General features: G+C 47.4%; 1 protein-coding gene across 2 annotated transcripts in view; it reads left to right on the top strand.

Annotated features, from left to right (window-relative positions):
- LOC137435670 (ral GTPase-activating protein subunit alpha-1) overlaps positions 1 to 22,062 on the top strand; it is a 532,061-nt gene that overhangs the window by 249,813 nt on the left and 260,186 nt on the right. For both annotated transcript variants that reach the window (XM_068129617.2, XM_068129616.2), the window contains exon 17: positions 251 to 400. In XM_068129617.2, the coding sequence (XP_067985718.2) occupies positions 251 to 400 (150 nt within the window). The remainder of the gene's footprint in view (positions 1 to 250; positions 401 to 22,062) is intronic.

The raw sequence follows: 22,062 nt of genomic DNA, 5'->3' as shown, positions 1-22,062 counted from the left end.
AAGTGGACATGGAATTCATGCAAAACCTTTGTTCCTTAGACAGCAGGTATGGAGTGCCGCAAGCATCATAAATGTTAACTTTGCAACACACTGCTTAAGGTCCTTGATGCAATTTATACAGCACAGGTGAAGATTGTAAACAGCAGTAAAGCAGTTCTATATCATGTGGTTACAATATATATATATATAAGTGTGATGCTTCTCTTACCTAAACCAAGAAATTTAATAACAATCGTCATTTGGGTCCCAGCTATGCGATCAGATGCCAAGTCCACCTCACTGGACCGGTCATTCTCCAAGAGTTGGAGTCGTGAGCAGTTTCGCCAGGGATTCCCACATAATCACGGGATGGCCACAGAATCCTCGCTGCACTTAGAACGAGCCAAGAATTCTGTTCCAGGTAAAGCATCCGGGTTCCAGGTAAAGCATACATATGCGATCATCAAATGGGTTATGATCATAAGTCGTTCAAATATTCATACATATTACCTGACTGCCTTTGTAATACATTGGATGTTTATGGTGATACAGGTATGGTGTAGGTATAGAAGGTGATGTATGAGCGAGTTTTCTGTGTGTGTCAGTATGAAGCCTTTTCTTTGATTTATATACAATTCCACACCTCTAGACCAATCTCTTCCAAATTTTACAAACATGCTGCAGGTACTCATGGGTCAGGTCATGGTCATGCACACGAACTACCTCCCCCAAGAAGTTCGACAACACGAGATTGAGGAGAAACTGACATCGAAGGAGGAAATGAGGCCAATCGCCCCAACGTTGCTGTGGTGAACTTCCGGCTTGATTCTTTCTCCAGTTTTAAACATTCTTCTTGATGCGTTACAAAAGTCGAAAAAAACCCATCATGATCTGAAAGGGATAGAGGTAAAGGCAGAGAAATTCATAAAATTAAAGCAAGAGAAATGGCTAAGGCAGGAGCTAAAATAAACAAGAAAATTGAAGCGCGAGATGGTTGTAAAGGTTCTTTAATAAAGAGCTTGATTCCGTCAGCAAATGGTTGAAGAAGTCCAAAAGTCCCAACAATATTTGGGCCTTTACGTAGTTGTATATACCCTAAAACTTTTCGTTCAATTAAAGTTTTAAAAAGCCACAGCGATTAAAATTATTACAAAAGTGAGTAAAGAACTAATGATCTGAGAAATCATAATGTTAAAAATGAGATTTGAACTCATGATAATCGATTTAAATCTATAGCATAAGACCAGCTATGCTATTTTAATAAGATATCTTCTTTTGAGAGTAAATATTTTAAGTTAATTTAAATAGCGTTAATTTTTAATAGGCTATATTTTATTTTGCCTTTCGTAGTAAATAAAATTAGTTCTACAGTCACGTGAAAAAGTAAGTACACCCCATGTAAAGTTTTGACTTTTTCAACATATTTCAACATACAGCTATTTGATCTTCATTTCAACAATATTGATAGATAAAGGTGATATAATACAACAAATATTATGAAACATTTACATTTTGTAGTCCATTGTATAATTTAAATAAACATAAATGCAAATTTCGCATGTGGAAAAAGTAAGTACACCCTTGGCTCTAATAGGTGGTATTGCCCCCTTTGGCAGAAACAACCTCAAGTAGGCGTTTCTTATAACTGTCTACCAGTCTCTGACATCGACTGGGAGAAATTTTTGCCCACTCCTCCATGCAGAATTCTTTCAGCTGTGCGATGTTTGAGGGGTTTCTTGTATGCCCAGCTCGTTTCAAATCCCCCCACAACATCTCGATGGGATTTAGATCCGGGCTTTGACTTGGCCATTCCAGAACCCTCCATTTCTTTCTTTTCAGCCATTCCTTGGTGGATTTACTCGTATGTTTAGGGTCATTGTCATGTTGCAATGTCCACCTTCGGTTGAGCTTCAACTTTCCAACAGATGGCATCACATTATCCTCAAGCACCCTCTGGTACAATGAAGAATTCATCGTGGATTCTATGATGGTGAGCTGCCCAGGCCCTGATGCAGCAAAGCTGCCCTAAACCATAATATTTCCACCATCATGCTTTACAGTTGGTATCAGGTTCTTGTGGTCAAATGCTGTCTTTGGTTTTCGCCAAACATGTCTTCTGGTACTGTGGCCAAATAGCTCTACCTTTGACTCATCTGTCCAGAGCACATTGTTCCAGAAGTGCTGGTCTTTGCTTTGATGTTCATTGGCAAACTTTAGTCTTGCCCTGATGTTCTTTCTCGACAGCAAAGGTTTCCTCCTGGCACACCTCCCATGTAGATCAAATTTGTGCAGCCTCTTTCAAATGGTAGACTCGTGCACTTTGACATCAACAGTGGCACGAGCTGCCTGGAGGTCCCGTGATGACATTCTGGGGTTCTTCAGCATCTTGCAGTCTGCTCTCGGGCTGACCTTGCTGGGGCGGTCTGGCCTGAACAAGTTGACAGTTGTTTGGAATCTTCTCCACTTGTAGATGATCTTCTGGACAGTCGCATGATTGATTTCAAATTGTTTGGAGATCTTTTTAAATCCCTTCCCAGACTCATAGGCATCTTTAACCTTCTTTCTGAAGGCCTCAGAGAGCTCTTTTGCATAGGCATGGTGACGCCGCACACTTCAACAACAAAGAGCAAACCAAACTAAATGTCTGAGGTTTAAATAAGACAGCTTCCTCCAAGATCCTCTCTAACGATGTTCTAATCATTTGAACCTGAGCTGGTGCACCTGTTTCTAATTTTTGGTATTTGAAGTCGTGATAAATGTAGGGGTGTACTTACTTTTTCCACATGCGAAATTTGCATTTATGTTTATTTAAATTATACAATGGACTACAAAATGTAAATGTTTCATGATATTTGTTATATTATATTGAAGGAACTGCGCTCCAACGCGAGTCGAAAGAATTGACGCGACCAAAGACGGAATTCGTCCTAGTTGCTTTATTGAAACAAAACAGCTCAGGTATTCTGACAAGCCCGTTTATCGGGCAGCAATATATATACACATTTATGTCGGGAAGTTTGCCCGGCAAAAGCTATACCGGGCATGCCCGGGTGTCAAGGGCGAGCCTTGGAAAGGCGAGTCTGGACCTGCCCGGGCGTGTTTGGCTGCGGCCTGGCAAGTCGAGGCTGGGCGTGCCCGGGCGCTCTGGACGAGCCCTGGAAAGGCGATAGCGGGCATGCCCGGACACTCTGGGCGAGCCCTGGAAAGGCGAGAGCGGGCATGCCCGGGAAAGACGAGACCGGGCGTGCCCGGGAGGTTCGGGCGTGCCCGGGAACATTGAGTCCGGGCATGCCCGGGAGAGGCGCGTCTGGCCGTGTTCTGGCCGGTGCAAGGCGATTGTGTGCATCCAGCGGTAACCGCTACACACGCCCCTCCAGAATCGACCTGCACCGGCAGGGTCAATTTAAGGGGGGTCCGGATGACCCGGCCGAAGCGACCCCTGGAGGGTCGTGGGAAGGGGTCTGACGTGGTGGTGGGTGGTCGAGCGGGGGGAACTGTGGACGGGGGGCGGCCTCGCCGCGGAGGAAGGGCCAACCGTGGTGGTCGGTCGACGTACATGTGCACCGGTTTGAGGCGGTCCACAGAAATCCGGTCCGGCCGGCCGCCGAAGTCGACGATGAAAGACTTGTCGCCCCGTCGCAGGACCCGGAAGGGCCCGTCGTACGGCGGCCGGAGTGGCCCCCGGTGCGCGTCATGACGCACAAAGACGTACTCCGCTGTGCGAAGCGCCGGGGGGACGTAGGACTGGGGGCCACCGTGGCGGGACGTCGGCACGGGGGCAAATCGTCGGGCGGCCTCCTGGAGGTCCGAGCGCTGGCGAGCGGCGGACCAGGGACTGGTAGCGTCGGGCACGAATTCGCCCGGGACGCGGAGCGGCTGGCCGTAGACGAGCTCGGCGGCGGACGCCTGGAGGTCTTCCTTGGGGGCCGTGCGGAGGCCCAAAAGGACCCACGGCAGCCGGTCGGCCCAACCGTCGTCCTGAAGGCCGGCCATGAGTGCGGCCTTCATGGAGCGGTGAAACCGCTCGCACAACCCGTTGGCTTGGGGGTGGTAGGCCGTGGTGCGGTGCAGCGTGACCCCCAACGAATGGGCGTCCGCGCCCCAAAGCTCAGACGTGAACTGTGGGCCGCGGTCGGACGAGATGTCCGCTGGTGCGCCGAAGCGCGCGACCCAGGTGGCGATGAACGCCTGCGCCACGTCGGCGGTGGTGGTGGAGGCGAGGGGCACGGCCTCCGGCCACCTGGTGGTCCTGTCCACCATGGTGAGCAGGTGGGTGAACCCCCGCGAGGGGGGCAGGGGACCCACCAGGTCCACGTGGACGTGGTCGAAACGCCGTTCAGGCACGGCGAAAGGTGCCAGCGGGGCCTGGGTGTGGCGGTGGACCTTGACCCGCTGGCAGGCCGTGCAGGCGTTGGCCCAGTCGCAGATGTTTCGTCGAAGGCCGTGCCAGACGAAACGCGCCGACACCAGCTTCTGAGAAGCTTTCCGGCCCGGGTGAGAAAGGCCGTGGATGGAGGCGAAGATGCGGCGCTGCCAGGAAACGGGCACGATGGGGCGAGGCTGGCCCTGGGAGACGTCGCAGAGCAGGACGGTGCCCGCGAAGGGAATGTCGGCCAGGCGGAGGCCCGTGTCCGCCGCACGGAGTGCCTGCACCGAGGCGTCGGTGGTCTGGTCGGCCGCCATGAGCGCGAAGTCCACGCCGAGGTGGACCGCGTTCGCGCTGGCCCGAGAAAGACAGTCGGCCACGGCGTTGTCTTTGCCGGCGACGTGCCGGATGTCCGTGGTGAACTCCGACACGGCGGAGAGGTGGCGCTGCTGGCGGGCCGACCACGGCTCCGTGACGTTAGCCATTGCGTAGACCAACGGCTTGTGGTCGACGAAAGCCGTGAACGGGCGGCCCTCCAGGAGGTGTCGGAAATGGCGAACGGCCAGGAATAGCCCGAGCAGCTCGCGGTCGAACGTGCTGTAGTCTAACTCGTTCGGCCGGAGTTGCCGGCTGAAAAAAGCGAGTGGCTGCCAAACCCCGTCCACCCATTGCTCATGGACGGCGCCCACCGCGTAGTTGGAGGCGTCCGTAGTGAGGGCAATGGGCGCGTTGAGCACCGGGTGAGCCAGCAGCGTTGCGTCGGCGAGGGCCCGTTTGGCGCTGGCGAAGGCCGTGTCCATGGCCGCGGACCAAACAATGTCATGCTTGGCCGGCTTGCCCCGAAGGTCCTCGTAAAGGGGCCGCATGAGCTGAGCAGCGCGGGGCACGAATCGTTGATAAAAATTCACCATGCCGAGGAACTCTTGGAGGGCCTTGATGGAACGGGGACGCGGGAACGTGGTGATGGACTCGACCTTGGTCGGCAGCGGCACGGCCCCGGTCTTGGTGATGCGGTGGCCCAAAAAGTAAACGGTCGTCGCGCCGAAGTGGCATTTGACCGGGTTGACAATTAAGCCGTGCTCGCTGAGGTGACCGAACAGTGTTCGAAGGTGGAGGAGGTGCTCGGCGTGGGACGTGCTGGCGATGAGGATATAATCCAGATAGACGAAAAGAAACGGCAGGTCGCGCAGCACGCCGTCCATCAAGCGCTGGAACGTCTGGGCCGCGTTCTTGAGGCCAAACGGCATCCGCAAAAATTCGAACAGGCCGAACGGCGTGATGACGGCCATCTTCGGGACGTCGGCCGCCCGGACAGGTACCTGGTGGTAGCCCCGTATCAGGTCAATTTTCGAAAAGATGACCCGTCCCGCCAAACGGGCGGAAAAGTCCTGAATATGCGGGATCGGGTACCTGTCGGGGGTGGTAGCGTCGTTGAGACGGCGGTAGTCGCCACACGGGCACCATCCACCCCCCGGCTTTGGCACGATGTGCAGTGGAGGCCCACGTGCTATCGGAGCGCCGCACGATGCCGAGGTGCTCCAACGCGTCGAACTCGGCCTTCGCCACGGCGAGCTTGGCCGGGTCGAGGCGGCGGGCCCTGGCGTAGACCGGCGGGCCCGTAGTGGGTATGTGGTGCTCGATCCCGTGCCGCACCGCGACGGCCGAAAACGTCGGCCACGTGAGGGCAGGGAATTCCGCGAGCAGGCGAGCTAACTCGTTCGCTGCCGGGAGGGCGCACGCCAGTTCGGTCGGCACGGAGCTGCTCATCGTGCACGCCAGGGAGCTGAAGGTCTCGGCGTTGACAAGGTGACGACGTTTGACGTCGACCAGCAGCCCGTGCGCGCAGAGGAAGTCGGCGCCCAGCAAAGCCATGGGGACGTAGGCGGTCACAAAAGTCCATTGAAAACGCTGGCTGCCGGAGCAGAGGGTGACGATGCGTGGGCCGAAAGTGCGTATGGCCGAGCCATTAGCAGCGACCAAAGAGGGGCCGCAAACGGCGTCCCGCCTGTCCTGCTCGGAGGCGGGTATGACGCTCAGTTGGGCGCCGGTGTCACACAGGAAACGCCGCCCAGACGCTTTGTCCCGAATAAACAGCAAGTTGCCCGAGTGGCCGGCGCTCATGGCTGGGAATGAACGCCGGCCCGGCCGTTTCCCGACCTGCCGAAAGTGCACGTGGGCCGGCACGTCCGAGCCTTGTGTCCGAACCTGGTGTGGTAATAACACCACGCCCGGTCAGGTGGAGGCCCCGGCCGTCGTGTCGGAAGCGGGCGGTGCAGCGTGGCGGCCGCCAGTTGCACCGGCAGTTCGGCCTCCAACCGCGCAGGGCGCTCGGGTGTCGTGGGTGTCGCCTCGGACGGCGGCGGGCTCCAGGTAACCGCGCCGATGTGCTGGCCCGCCGAGGAGATCTTATCGGCTTCCCTGGTGAGGGCGCGGGAATCCGTGATCAACGTGCCAGCCAGGGCGAGGCGTACCGGGTGAGGCAGCTGGCGAAGGAACAGCTCGCGGAACAGAAAATCCGGAGAGTGCTCACCGAGCAACGAGAGCATATAGTCCATGCGCTCGGACGGGCGCGTGTCGCCGAGCTCGGGCAGAGCGAGCAGGCGCCGTGCGCGTGCTGCCGGTGAGAGGGCGAAAGCGTCGAGGAGGAGTGTCTTCAGCGCGTCGTATTTGTCAGCAGCCGGCGGGTGCTCGAGGAGGCTCAAGGCGCGGGCCGCGGTGGCGGAACCGAGCGCCGCCACAACATGGTGGAAGCGGGTGTCGTCCGCGGTGATGCCTCGCAGGGCGAACTGAGAGTCCGCCTGAGCAAACCAAACAGCCGTGTGAGCCTCCCAGAAGGTAGGCAGTTTAAGCGTCACTGCCGTATCCATGTCGGTAGGTCACCAATGAAGGAACTGCGCTCCAACGCGAGTCGAAAGAATTGACGCGACCAAAGACGGAATTCGTCCGAGTTGCTTTATTGAAACAAAACAGCTCAGGTATTCTGACAAGCCCGTTTATCAGGCAGCAATATATATACACATTTATGTCGGGAAGTTTGCCCGGCAAAAGCTATACCGGGCATGCCCGGGTGTCAAGGGCGAGCCTTGGAAAGGCGAGTCTGGACCTGTCCGGGCGTGTTTGGCTGCGGCCTGGCAAGTCGAGGCTGGGCGTGCCCGGGCGCTCTGGACGAGCCCTGGAAAGGCGATAGCGGGCATGCCCGGACGCTCTGGGCGAGCCCTGGAAAGGCGAGAGCGGGCATGCCCGGGAAAGACCAGACTGGGCGTGCCCGGGAGGTTCGGGCGTGCCCGGGAACAGTGAGTCCGGTCATGCCCGGGAGAGGCGCGTCTGGCCGTGTTGTGGCCGGTGCAAGGCGATTGTGTGCATCCAGCGGTAACCGCTACAATATCACCTTTATCTATCAATATTGTTGAAATGAAGATCAAATAGCTGTATGTTGAAATATGTTGAAAAAGTCAAAACTTTACATGGGGTGTACTTACTTTTTCACGTGACTGTTTGGTGGATGTGTTAGTTTGGCGGATGTATTGGTTTGGTGGATGTGTTCGTTTGGCGGATGTGTTAGTTTGGTGGATGTGTTCGTTTGGTGGATGTGTTAGTTTGGTGGATGTGTTGGTTTGGTGGATGTGTTAGTTTGGTGGATGTGTTAGTTTGGTGGATGTGTTAGTTTGGTGGATGTGTTAGTTTGGTGGATGTGTTAGTTTGGCGGATGTGTTAGTTTGGTGGATGTGTTGGTTTGGTGGATGTGTTAGTTTGGTGGATGTGTTAGTTTGGTGGATGTGTTAGTTTGGTGGATGTGTTAGTTTGGTGGATGTGTTAGTTTGGTGGATGTGTTGGTTTGGTGTATGTGTTGGTTTGGTGAATGTGTTGGTTTGGCGGATGTGTTGATTTGGCGGATGTGTTGATTTGGCGCATGTGTTACTTTGGCGGATGTATTGTTTTGGCGGATGTGTTAGTTTGGCTGATGTATTGGTTTCGCGGATGCATTGGTTCGGCTGATGTGTTGGTTTGGTGGATGTGTTAGTTTGGCGGATGTGTTCGTTTGACGGATGTGTTGGTTTGACTGCTGCATTGGAATGGTGGATGTGTTGGTTTGGCTGATGTCTTAGTTTGGCGGATGTATTGGTTTGGTGGATGTGTTGGTTTGGTGGATGTGTTGGTTTGGTGGATGTATTGGATTGGTGGATGTGTTGGTTTGGCTGATGTCTTAGTTTGGTGGATGTATTGGTTTGGTGGATGTGTTGGTTTGGTGGATGTGTTAGTTTGGTGGATGTATTGGTTTGGTGGAAGTGTTAGTTTGGTGGATGTGTTAGTTTGGTGGATGTATTGGTTTGGTGGATGTGTTGGTTTGGTGGATGTGGTGGTTTGACGGATGTGTTGGTTTGGCGCATGTGTTGATTTTGTGGATGTGTTAGTTTGGCTGATGTATTGGTTTGGCGGATGTGTTGGTTTGGCGGATGTGTTAGTTTGGTGGATGTGTTAGTTTGGTGGATGTGTTCATCTGGTGGATGTGTTCGTTTGGTGGATGTATTGGTTTGGTGGATGTGTTAGTTTGGTGGATGTGTTCGTTTGGTGGATGTGTTCGTTTGGTGGATGTGTTAGTTTGGTGGATGTGTTCGTTTGGTGGATGTATTGGTTTGGTGGATGTATTGGTTTGGTGGATGTATTAGTTTGGTGGATGTGTTAGTTTGGTGGATGTGTTAGTTTGGTGGGTGTATTGGTTTGGTGGATGTGTTGGTTTGGTGGATGTGTTAGTTTGGTGGATGTGTTAGTTTGGTGGGTGTGTTGGTTTGGTGGATGTGTTGGTTTGGTGGATGTGTTCGTTTGGTGGATGTATTGGTTTGGTGGATGTGTTAGTTTGGTGGATGTGTTAGTATGGTGGATGTGTTCGTTTGGTGGATGTGTTAGTTTGGTGGATGTGTTCGTTTGGTGGATGTATTGGTTTGGTGGATGCGTTGGCTTGGTGGATGCGTTGGTTTGGTGGATGCGTTGGTTTGGTGGATGCGTTGGCTTGGTGGATGCGTTGGTTTGGTGGATGTGTTCGTTTGGTGGATGTATTGGTTTGGTGGATGTATTGGTTTGGTGGATGCGTTGGCTTGGTGGATGCGTTGGTTTGGTGGATGTGTTGGTTTGGTGGATGCGTTGGCTTGGTGGATGCGTTGGCTTGGTGGATGTGTTGGTTTGGTGGATGTGTTGGTTTGGTGGATGTGGTGGTTTGACGGATGTGTTGATTTGGCACATGTGTTACTTTGGCTGATTTATTGGTTTGGTGGATGTGTTGGTTTGGCGGATGTGTTGGTTTGGCGGATGTGTTGGTTTGGCGGATGTGTTAGTTACTCCCGCCAGGGAGTAATGCATTCGATCGTGCGTGCGTGTGTGTGTGTGTGTGCGTGTGTATGTGCGTGTGTTTGTGATCAAGATATCTGGAAAAGTTCTGAACGGATTTGGATGAAAGTTAGTGGGATGATTGCCCTTGGGATAAAGAAGAATTGATTAGTTTTTGGTGAAGCTCAAGAAATTATTCCGGATCCAGGAAGTTTTTTTGGGAATTTTTTTTTCTGTTTTCCTTTAAAAAACATTTTCTCTGCAATTATTGGACCGATTGAGAGCAAATTCTTACCATAGGAGGGACTCAGTCTGCAGAATATTTTAATGGTAATTATGACGTCAAAGGTCACGTGGTCCGGCCGCCATATTGTTTTGAGTGAAAAACACTAAAATCCATTTTTTTCTCCAAAACACCTGAACAGATCGAGGCCAAACTTTGCAGGCAGAATCGCATAACCATGACGAACAAAAAAAGTCAGTGAGCATGACGTCATGCATCACATGGCTTCAGAGTTATGACGTTTTTAAGCAAAAACATTTAAAACCTAGCTCCTCCCTCATTTGTGATCCAATTGAGGGGAAACTTCACAAATCTGTTCAGCATATCAGTCTACTAAATTGCCCTTTTGGAACTTGCGACAGGTCACGTGGTTTGGCAGATACCGTTAATTAAACGCAAATAATAAAAACATTTATATCTCTTGAACCACTTCATTGATCGACGTGAAACTTCATACTGTAGTAGAAGTCATGAAGAGTAACAAGTGTGAAAAATTTGAAGATGATTGGATGTACGGTCTGGAAGCTGGAAGTTGTTTTACATGAAGAAGAAGAAGAGTCGACTGTGGACGATTAATTAATTATTTATCACATGTACAGACTTGCAGGCATCGTTTGACACAATGTCCCGGGTTAATTTGAACCTCAAATAAAATTATAATTCCAGATTTGTCAATGGCTGAGGTACATTAACAAACGAATAAAACAGATTTGGCAAAATTCGAACTTTTTAAAAAAAGATCGCACATTCACCCAGGGTTGTGATAGGCTGAAGAAGAAGAAACCTTGCATGGGCTTCCCAGACCAAATAAATAATTCTGGCTCTGCGATTTTCAGGTTTATTTATCTATATATCTACATATCGGGGCAGTGTCTGTTGTCACTGAACTACTCCCTGAAACTTTTGTTTCCGTGGTTGTGAAGTGTTTTTAATAATGAGGTGGTGGTTTTGAATCACGTGGTGGTGAGGTGTTTTTAAATAACATGGCTGTGAGGTGTTTTTAATTTTGTGGCTGTGAGGTGTTTTTAATTTTGTGGCTGTGAGGTGTTTTTAATTTTGTGGCTGTGAGGTGTTTTTAATTTTGTGGCTGTGAGGTGTTTTTAATTTTGTGGCTGTGAGGTGTTTTTAATTTTGTGGCTGTGAGGTGTTTTTAATTTTATGGCTGTGAGGTGTTTTTAATTTTGTGGCTGTGAGGTGTTTTTAATTTTGTGGCTGTGAGGTCTTTTTAATTTCGTGTTTTGTGGCTGTGAGGTGTTTTTAATTTCGTGTTTCGTGGCTGTGAGGTGTTTTTAATTTCGTGTTTCGTGGCTGTGAAGTGTTTTTAATTTCGTGGTTGTGAGGTGTTTTTAATTTCGTGTCTCGTGGCTGTGAAGTGTTTTTAATTTCGTGTTTTGTGGCTGTGAGGTGGTTGTTGACTTCCGTTTCCGGTCTTGCTGGCGATGGTTCGTTTTTTCGCAGCTCCACACGCTCTCCATCGAAATCGAAGTTAAGTAATTGTTCCCATTTGTATTTTCGTTATAACTGTATTTCTTTTATGGTGTATGTACGTATATTGTCCCGACAAAGATTTTCGGTGAAAATCTTTCACACCTGTATTGAAAATCGTGTTAATTCGTGTCGTCTTGAGGCCTTGTACAGTGTACACTGTACAACCTTGAGGCTTTGTTTTTCTCTCAGCGCCTGTCGTTTGTGATCCAATAACTTTCGTTCTCTGTTTTCGCAGTCTTTCCACCCCAAAGCCTACTTCCTTATGTAAATCTCAACTAAAAAAAAAAAAAAAAAGAAGACATTACCTTCTCTGTGCTCATTCGTTTATTCATTCTTATTCATTCGTTCGTTCTTCGACCACGTGTTTCTCCCCCATTTCCCCAGATAGATTGTCAAATTTCAACTCGTTATTTTATCGTCCATGCGATATTGTTTGATTATAGTTAGTTTTGGTTTGAATTTCCTGGAACTCGTAATTAATTAATCGTGTTCTGCTCCTCGTGTGTGGCCTTGTAGTTGCACCCCCGTCGGTGTTTTGTTAACTTAAGCGTGTTTTGCTTGGCTCTTGGTTTTTTCCCTTCTACCCCGAACATAATACTGTCTAACGTTCTAAATCCCCACCCCCCCCCCCCCAAAAACAAAAAAAACAAAAACATTTATTTTCTTTTCTCCACGTGTACTGTTGTCTCATCCTGTATTTTCTGTCCAGGTGTGCTGTTCGCCCCGCCCCCATTATCTCCTTGCCATCCACCGTTTGCCCTGTTCACGTGACTCGTGGTGGTCCCTCTCGGCTCTCCCCCCGTTGGTATTTTTGTGCATGTAAGATTGTTCATAGTTCTGTTTAAATATTATTTAAATATGTTTAACCTTTCCCCTTCTGTTTTTTATTCAGTGGTATATTACAACACGCTGTTTTTCTTCCTATTTAAAAGGCTTTTCTCAATTTCCTCTCCAACTCATTCCACTTCAAAAAAAAGAAATTCAATATCTTATACGTCTCCCTCACTACATGGTCTAAATTCACATTCATTCCATCCCTCCTCCATCGTTCTGAATCGGATTGCTAACTTGAAAATCACAACAAACCCAATTTGTTATCAATATTCGTCTTTCATTAATCATCCACTTTCTAAACTCCCCTCTTGCCCCTCCCATCCAAATCCCCCCCCTTGCACCTACACTCCGAAACTTCCCCCTTGCCCCTCCACTCTTAAACTCCCCCCTTGCCCCTCCACTCCTGAACTCCCCCCTTGCCCTTCCCCTCCTAAACTTCCCCTTTGCCCCTCCCCTCCTAATCCCCCCCCTTGCCCCTCCACTCCTGATCTCCCCCCTTTCCCCTTCCCTCCAAAACTCCCCCCTTGCCCCTCCCCTCCTAAACTCCCCCCTCACTCCTCCCCTTCAAAACTCCCCCCCAATCCCTCCCATTCAATTCTCCCCCCATACCATTCCTCTCCAATTCTCTCTCCTCCCCCCTCCTCCTCCAAGCTGCCTCCTCCCCACTTCGTCTCCCTTCTATCTCATACCTCCACCCCCCCAAACCTTCTACTTTCCTCTGCGCCCCCTCAAACAACCCCTCACTCTGCCGCATCCCTTCACCATCAAACCTTTCATCCTCCTCATCCTCCCCTTTCTTGGAACTCTTCTGCAACATCTGAAACACTATCAACTGCTCTCCCTACCTCCCCCTCTCATCCTTCATCTTACCCTACTCCTCCCCTCCCCTGTCCTGTACCCGATGCTCCCCCTCTCTCTTCATTAACGGTATGGACCTCAAACATCCGGGGCCTTCGATCAAACCTGACTGATCTCTCCATACAGGTTGCTTCTGACAATCCAGACTTGATCTGCTTAACAGAGACTTTCCTCCTTCAAGATGTCTCTGATTCCTTAATATCTCTTCCTGGTTACTCCCTCCTCCGGTATGATAGACCTGAGCCTCGGCCTGGTGGTGGGGTGGCTATCTTTGTCAAAAACTCTCTTCCTCACTCTCCTTGCACTGCTCTCTTTCCTCCTCACCCGCAGGAGTACCTCTGGTTACGGCTTCCTCTCCGCTCCCACCTTTTGTTCATATGTGTTCTGTACCGTCCCAAAAACAGTGATGACTCCATCTACATTTCAATGTCTGACAACATGGACCAACTTCTATCCACTCATCCCAACTCTCTCTTCCTCATATGTGGTGACTTCAACTGTCATCATGCCACCTGGTTGGGTGTGGGTTCCTCTCTCACTAGTCATGGCACCTCAGCAAAGGACTTCTGTGACTCACTGGGATTGACACAATCTGTCAATTTCCCGACCCGGATCTCAGCCAATGGAGTATCTTCTCTTCTAGACTTGGTTATGACAAACTTCCCTGCTAATGTCTGCTGCTCTTCTTCTGCTCCAATCGGTTCTTCTGATCATGTGCTTGTCAAAGTGGACATCTCTCTGGCCATTCTCAGAGAGCCTCCTCAGCGTCGACGAGTCTGGCATTTCACTCAGGCCGACTGGGACGGTCTTCAAGCAGCCATCAATCGTCTGGATTGGTCTCCCATCTCCACTGCCTCTGACATCAATTCTTCCTGGAAATTCTTCCAAAGCAAACTGATCTCTCTCATGCACAGATTTATCCCATCTCGCCTTCAGTTGTCTTACCCTTCCTCCCGTCCATGGTACACTGAATCTTGTGGTGAGGCAGTTGCCCTGAAACAACTTGCCTTTGCCTCTTGGAAGGCTAATCCAACTGAAGGAAATCTCAGTTCCTTCCACCAAGCTCGGAACAAGTGTGTGTCTACCCTCAGGAGTGCCAGGAAGCACTATCTCTCCTCACTCAAGAATGAACTCTCAAACCTGTCTCCTTCCTCCAAATCCTGGTGGCATCTGGTCAAATCTGTTTCTGGTGTTTGTTCCCCCTCCATCCCCTCCCTTACCTCAAATGGCCACACAGTTGACATCGCACGTGACAAAGCCGAATGCCTCAACTCTGTGTTCGCCTCGAAATCCTTAGTCCCAAACCCATCTCTCTCTGTTCCCACCTTTCCCAGTCGAACCCAACTGCTCCTGGACTCTGTGTCCTTCTCTCCTGACAAGGTGGAGGAGTTTTTGTCAAACCTCGACTCTGATTCTGCAACTGGACCAGACGGCATCAGCCCACGGGTCCTAAAATCCTGCTCTGCCGCTCTATCTCACCCTCTCTCTGTTCTTTTCACCCTATCTTTTGCTCAAGGTCATCTGCCAGCATCCTGGAAATCAGCTAACATTACCGCTTTACACAAAAAAGGTGCAAAAACAGATCCTTGCAACTACAGACCAATCAGCCTGCTCCCAATTATCAGCAAAGTCATGGAATCCATCATTGCTTCGGATATGAAATCTTTCCTCTTCTCCAATGGCTTGATCTCTGATCATCAATTTGGTTTCAGACCAGGTCACTCTACTCTGGACATGCTGCTTCTGCTGTCTCAACAATGGATGGAGGTCCTCAATGCCAAACAGGAAATCAGAGCTGTCTCCCTTGACATATCAAGGGCCTTTGATACGGTCTGGCACCCAGCTCTGCTCACCAAACTCTCCTCGTATGGTATCCATGGAAATCTCCATGCATGGCTTGCGGACTTCCTCTCTGGTCGTAGTCAACGTGTGGCCCTGAATGGATTTCTCTCATCTCCCCTTCATGTTCAGGCTGGAGTTCCCCAAGGAAGTGTGCTGGGCCCTGTGCTTTTTCTGGTCTTTATCAATGATCTCTCTGACTCTCTGGAAAATCCTCTCTATCTCTTTGCTGATGACTCCACTCTCTGCCGCTCCATTCCTCTTCCCTCAGATCGGCAGTCTGCAGCCTCCTCACTCTCTGAAGACCTGGACAAAATCACAGACTGGTCAAACAAGTGGAACATGTCTTTCAATCCTGACAAATCTCACTCTCTTACTATGTCTCTCCGAAAAGATCGACTGGACAACCCTCCCATCTACTTTCTCAACAATCCTCTCCAAGAAGTTCTGTCACTCAAGCTTTTGGGTCTCACTATCTGCCATGATCTTTCTTGGGAAAACCACATTTCCAAGCTGGCCTCCAAAGCCAGTCGCCGACTGGGCATCCTCCATCGTGCGAAGTCCTTCCTCGGCACACCTGAGCTCCTCACCACATACAAGGCTTTCATCCGCAGCTCAATGGAATACTGTTCTCCCCTATGGGCTGGTGCTCCTGCCTCACACCTGGCTCGGCTTCACGCTGTTGAATCCAAAGCTTTCAAAATCATTGGAATCTCCCGCGATGAAGCTATCTCTGAGGGCCTTTCACTCACTCACCGCAGGCAGGTAGGTGGCCTTTCTGTCTTCTACCGACTCCTCTCCGGCCTTGCTCCCCCAGCTCTCTCTGTGCTCTGTCCCCCAAATATTCCTACAGGTCGCACAAGATCTGCCAGCAACCCTCTGATGGTTAAACTGCCGAAATCTCGGCTCTCTGCTCACCTTCACTCTTTCATTCCTCTTTTCTCCCGCCTGTGGAACAAACTCCCACACTCCCTTCAATCCCTCTCCTCCCTCCAGGTCTTTAAAACAGCTGTTCACCACCATCTCTTATCTTCCCCCATCCATAACCTTGATCTTTTCTACCCCCACTAATTCACCCCAGATCCACCTTGTTTGAAATTCCAACTTCTTTCCTGGAAATCCTGGCAGTGTCCATATGTTTATACCTCTCCCACCCCCCCCCTTCACATGCCCCCCCCTTCACATGCCTCCCCCCCAAAGCCCTCTCCCTCCCACAGATCTCTTGATGTCTCCATGTCTCTCGGTCCCTGCTCTCAAATGTTGTGTTTGTGTCCTTCCCCCTCTCTCCCCATCTTGTCTACCGCTCCCGATGTTATTTGTTTTATGTGTCTGTTTGTCTTTCTGTGTGATTAATGTTCGCTCTTTCACGAGCCTCGATCTTGTATACAAAAAAAAAAAAAAAAAAAGGTGTTTTTAATTTCGTGTTTCGTGGCTGTGAAGTGTTTTTAATTTCGTGTTTCGTGGCTGTGAGGTGTTTTTAATTTCGTGTTTCGTGGCTGTGAGGTGTTTTTAATTTCGTGTTTCGTGGCTGTGAAGTATTTTTAATTTCGTGTTTTGTGGCTGAGGTGTTTTTAATTTAGTGTTTCATGTCTGTGAAGTGTTTTTAATTTCGTGTTTCGTGGCTGTGAAGTGTTTTTAATTTCGTGTCTCATGGCTGTGAGGTGTTTTTAATTTCCTGTTTCGTGGCTGTGAAGTGTTTTTAATTTCGTGTCTCGTGGCTGTGAGGTGTTTTTAATTTCGTGTCTCGTGGCTGTGAAGTGTTTTTAATTTCGTGTTTTGTGGCTGAGATGTTTTTAATTTCGTGTTTCGTGGTTGTGAAGTGTTTTTAATTTCGTGTTTCGTGGCTGTGAGGTGTTTTTAATTTGGTGTTTCGTGGCTGTGAGGTGTTTTTAATTTCGTGTTTCGTGGCTGTGAGGTATTTTTAATTTCGTGTTTCGTGGCTGTGAGGTGTTTTTAAGTTTGTGGCTGTGAGGTGTTTTTAATTTTGTGGTGGTAAGGTGTTTTTAATTACATGGCTGTAAGGTGTTTTTAATTAATAGTTTCATGGCTGAGAGGTGTTTTTAATTTCATGTTTCGTGGCTGTGAGGTGTTTTTAATTTTGTGTCTCGTGGCTGTGAGGGTTTTTAATTACGTTTCGTGGCTGTGAGGTGTTTTCATTTCATGTTTCGTGGCTGTGAGGTGTTTTTAATTTCATGTATCGTGGCTGTGAGGTGTTTTTAATTTTGTGTCTCGTGGCTGTGAGGTGTTTTTAATTTCGTGTTTTGTGGCTGTGAGGTGTTTTTAATTTCATGTTTCGTGGCTGTGAGGTGTTTTTAATTTTGTGTCTCGTGGCTGTGAGGATTTTTAATTACGTTTCGTGGCTGTGAGGTGTTTTCATTTCATGTTTCGTGGCTGTGAGGTGTTTTTAATTTCATGTATCATGGCTGTGAGGTGTTTTTAATTTTGTGTCTCGTGGCTGTGAGTTGTTTTTAATTTCATGTTTCGTGGCTGTGAGGTGTTTTTAATTTCGTGTCTCGTGGCTGTGAGGTGTTTTTAATTTCGTGTTTCGTGGCTGTGAAGTGTTTTTAATTTCGTGTTTCGTGGCTGTGAGGTGTTTTTAATTTCGTGTTTCGTGGCTGTGAAGTGTTTTTAATTTCGTGTTTCGTGGCTGTGAGGTGTTTTTAATTTCGTGTTTCGTGGCTGTGAGGTGTTTTTAATTTCGTGTTTCGTGGCTGTGAAGTATTTTTAATTTCGTGTTTTGTGGCTGAGGTGTTTTTAATTTAGTGTTTCATGTCTGTGAAGTGTTTTTAATTTCGTGTTTCGTGGCTGTGAAGTGTTTTTAATTTCGTGTCTCATGGCTGTGAGGTGTTTTTAATTTCCTGTTTCGTGGCTGTGAAGTGTTTTTAATTTCGTGTCTCGTGGCTGTGAGGTGTTTTTAATTTCGTGTCTCGTGGCTGTGAAGTGTTTTTAATTTCGTGTTTTGTGGCTGAGATGTTTTTAATTTCGTGTTTCGTGGTTGTGAAGTGTTTTTAATTTCGTGTTTCGTGGCTGTGAGGTGTTTTTAATTTGGTGTTTCGTGGCTGTGAGGTGTTTTTAATTTCGTGTTTCGTGGCTGTGAGGTGTTTTTAATTTCGTGTTTCGTGGCTGTGAGGTGTTTTTAAGTTTGTGGCTGTGAGGTGTTTTTAATTTTGTGGTGGTGAGGTGTTTTTAATTACATGGCTGTAAGGTGTTTTTAATTACGTGTTTCATGGCTGAGAGGTGTTTTTAATTTCATGTTTCGTGGCTGTGAGGTGTTTTTAATTTTGTGTCTCGTGGCTGTGAGGGTTTTTAATTATGTTTCGTGGCTGTGAGGTGTTTTCATTTCATGTTTCGTGGCTGTGAGGTGTTTTTAATTTCATGTATCGTGGCTGTGAGGTGTTTTTAATTTTGTGTCTCGTGGCTGTGAGGTGTTTTTAATTTCGTGTTTTGTGGCTGTGAGGTGTTTTTAATTTCGTGGCTGTGAGTTGTTTTTAATTTCATGTTTCGTGGCTGTGAGGTGTTTTTAATTTCGTGTCTCGTGGCTTTTCGTGAGGTGTGAGGTGTTTTTAATTTCGTGAGGTGTTTTTAATTTCGTGTTTCGTGGCTGTGAAGTGTTTTTAATTTCGTGTTTCGTGGCTGTGAGGTGTTTTTAATTTCGTGTTTCGTAACTGTGAGGTGTTTTTAATTTCGTGTTTCGTGGCTGTGAGGTGTTTTTAATTTTGTGTCTCGTGGCTGTGAGGGTTTTTAATTATGTCTCGTGGCTGTGAGGTGTTTTCATTTCATGTTTCGTGGCTGTGAGGTGTTTTTCATTACGTGTTTCGTGGCTGTGAGGTGTTTTTAATTTCATGTATCGTGGCTGTGAGGTGTTTTTAATTTTGTGTCTCGTGGCTGTGAGGTGTTTTTAATTTCGTGTTTCGTGGCTGTGAGGTGTTTTTAATTTCGTGGCTGTGAGGTGTTTTTAATTTCATGTTTCGTGGCTGTGAGGTGTTTTTAATTTCGTGTCTCGTGGCTGTGAGGTGTTTTTAATTTCGTGTTTCGTGGCTGTGAAGTGTTTTTAATTTCGTGTTTCGTGGGTGTGAGGTGTTTTTAATTTCGTGTTTTGTGGGCTGTGAGGTGTTTTTAATTTCATGGCTGTGAGGTGTTTTTAATTTCATGTTTCGTGGCTGTGAGGTGTTTTTAATTTCGTGTTTCGTGGCTGTGAGGTGTTTTTAATTTCGTGTTTCGTGGCTGTGAGGTGTTTTTAATTTCGTGTTTCGTGGCTGTGAGGTGTTTTTAATTTCGTGTTTCGTGACTGTGCGGTGTTTTTAATTTCATGGCTGTGAGGTGTTTTTAATTTGGTGTTTCGTGGCTGTGAGGTGTTTTTAATTTCGTGTTTCGTGGCTGTGAGGTGTTTTTAATTTCGTGTTTCGTGGCTGTGAGGTGTTTTTAAGTTTGTGGCTGTGAGGTGTTTTTAATTTTGTGGTGGTAAGGTGTTTTTAATTACATGGCTGTAAGGTGTTTTTAATTACGTGTTTCATGGCTGAGAGGTGTTTTTAATTTCATGTTTCGTGGCTGTGAGGTGTTTTTAATTTTGTGTCTCGTGGCTGTGAGGGTTTTTAATTACGTTTCGTGGCTGTGAGGTGTTTTCATTTCATGTTTCGTGGCTGTGAGGTGTTTTTAATTTCATGTATCGTGGCTGTGAGGTGTTTTTAATTTTGTGTCTCGTGGCTGTGAGGTGTTTTTAATTTCGTGTTTTGTGGCTGTGAGGTGTTTTTAATTTCGTGGCTGTGAGTTGTTTTTAATTTCATGTTTCGTGGCTGTGAGGTGTTTTTAATTTCGTGTCTCGTGGCTTTTCGTGAGGTGTGAGGTGTTTTTAATTTCGTGAGGTGTTTTTAATTTCGTGTTTCGTGGCTGTGAAGTGTTTTTAATTTCGTGTTTCGTGGCTGTGAGGTGTTTTTAATTTCGTGTTTCATGGCTGTGAGGTGTTTTTAATTTCGTGTTTCGTGGCTGTGAGGTGTTTTTAATTTTGTGTCTCGTGGCTGTGAGGGTTTTTAATTATGTCTCGTGGCTGTGAGGTGTTTTCATTTCATGTTTCGTGGCTGTGAGGTGTTTTTCATTACGTGTTTCGTGGCTGTGAGGTGTTTTTAATTTCATGTATCGTGGCTGTGAGGTGTTTTTAATTTTGTGTCTCGTGGCTGTGAGGTGTTTTTAATTTCGTGTTTCGTGGCTGTGAGGTGTTTTTAATTTCGTGGCTGTGAGGTGTTTTTAATTTCATGTTTCGTGGCTGTGAGGTGTTTTTAATTTCGTGTCTCGTGGCTGTGAGGTGTTTTTAATTTCGTGTTTCGTGGCTGTGAAGTGTTTTTAATTTCGTGTTTCGTGGGTGTGAGGTGTTTTTAATTTCGTGTTTTGTGGCTGTGAGGTGTTTTTAATTTCGTGTTTTGTGGGTGTGAGGTGTTTTTAATTTCGTGTTTTGTGGCTGTGAGGTGTTTTTAATTTCATGGCTGTGAGGTGTTTTTAATTTCGTGTTTCGTGGGTGTGAGGTGTTTTTAATTTCGTGTTTTGTGGCTGTGAGGTGTTTTTAATTTCATGGCTGTGAGGTGTTTTTAATTTCGTGTTTCGTGGGTGTGAGGTGTTTTTAATTTCGTGTTTTGTGGCTGTGAGGTGTTTTTAATTTCATGGCTGTGAGGTGTTTTTAATTTCATGTTTCGTGGCTGTGAGGTGTTTTTAATTTCGTGTTTCGTGGCTGTGAGGTGTTTTTAATTTCGTGTTTCGTGGCTGTGAGGTGTTTTTAATTTCGTGTTTCGTGGCTGTGAGGTGTTTTTAATTTCGTGTTTCGTGACTGTGCGGTGTTTTTAATTTCATGGCTGTGAGGTGTTTTTAATTTCGTGTTTCGTGCCTGTGACGTGTTTTTAATTTCATGTTTCGTGGCTGTGAAGTGTTTTTAATTTAGTGTCTCGTGGCTGTGAGGTGTTTTTAATTTCATGTTTCGTGGCTGTGAGGTGTTTTTAATTTCGTGTTTCGTGGGTGTGAGGTGTTTTTAATTTCGTGTTTTGTGGCTGTGAGGTGTTTTTAATTTCATGGCTGTGAGGTGTTTTTAATTTCATGTTTCGTGGCTGTGAGGTGTTTTTAATTTCGTGTTTCGTGGCTGTGAGGTGTTTTTAATTTCGTGTTTCGTGGCTGTGAGGTGTTTTTAATTTCGTGTTTCGTGGCTGTGAGGTGTTTTTAATTTCGTGTTTCGTGACTGTGCGGTGTTTTTTATTTCATGGCTGTGAGGTGTTTTTAATTTCGTGTTTCGTGCCTGTGACGTGTTTTTAATTTCATGTTTCGTGGCTGTGAAGTGTTTTTAATTTAGTGTCTCGTGGCTGTGAGGTGTTTTTAATTTCGTGTTTCGTGGCTGTGAGGTGTTTTTAATTTTGTGTCTCGTGGCTGTGAGGTGTTTTTAATTTCGTGTTTCGTGGCTGTGAGGTGTTTTTAATTTCGTGTTTCGTGGCTGTGAGGTGTTTTTAATTTCGTGTCTCGTGGCTGTGAGGTGTTTTTAATTTTGTGTCTCGTGGCTGTGAGGGTTTTTAATTATGTCTCGTGGCTGTGAGGTGTTTTCATTTCATGTTTCGTGGCTGTGAGGTGTTTTTAATTTCATGTCTCGTGGCTGTGAGGTGTTTTTCATTACGTGTTTCGTGGCTGTGAGGTGTTTTTAATTTCATGTATCGTGGCTGTGAGGTGTTTTTAATTTTGTGTCTCGTGGCTGTGAGGTGTTTTTAATTTCGTGTTTCGTGGCTGTGAGGTGTTTTTAATTTCGTGGCTGTGAGATGTTTTTAATTTCGTGTCTCGTGGCTGTGAGGTGTTTTTAATTTCGTGTTTCGTGGCTGTGAAGTGTTTTTAATTTCGTGTTTCGTGACTGTGAGGTGTTTTTAATTTCATGGCTGTGAGGTGTTTTTAATTTCATGTTTCGTGGCTGTGAGGTGTTTTTAATTTCGTGTTTCGTGGCTGTGAGGTGTTTTTAATTTCGTGTTTCGTGCCTGTGACGTGTTTTTAATTTCATGTTTCGTGGCTGTGAAGTGTTTTTAATTTAGTGTCTCGTGGCTGTGAGGTGTTTTTAATTTCGTGTTTCGTGGCTGTG

This window comes from Myxine glutinosa, chromosome 9, assembly GCF_964187855.1.
Source record: "Myxine glutinosa chromosome 9, kmMyxGlut1.1, whole genome shotgun sequence".
NCBI classification, from domain to species: domain Eukaryota; kingdom Metazoa; phylum Chordata; class Myxini; order Myxiniformes; family Myxinidae; genus Myxine; species Myxine glutinosa.
This window is presented reverse-complemented; position numbering and strand designations above follow the sequence as displayed.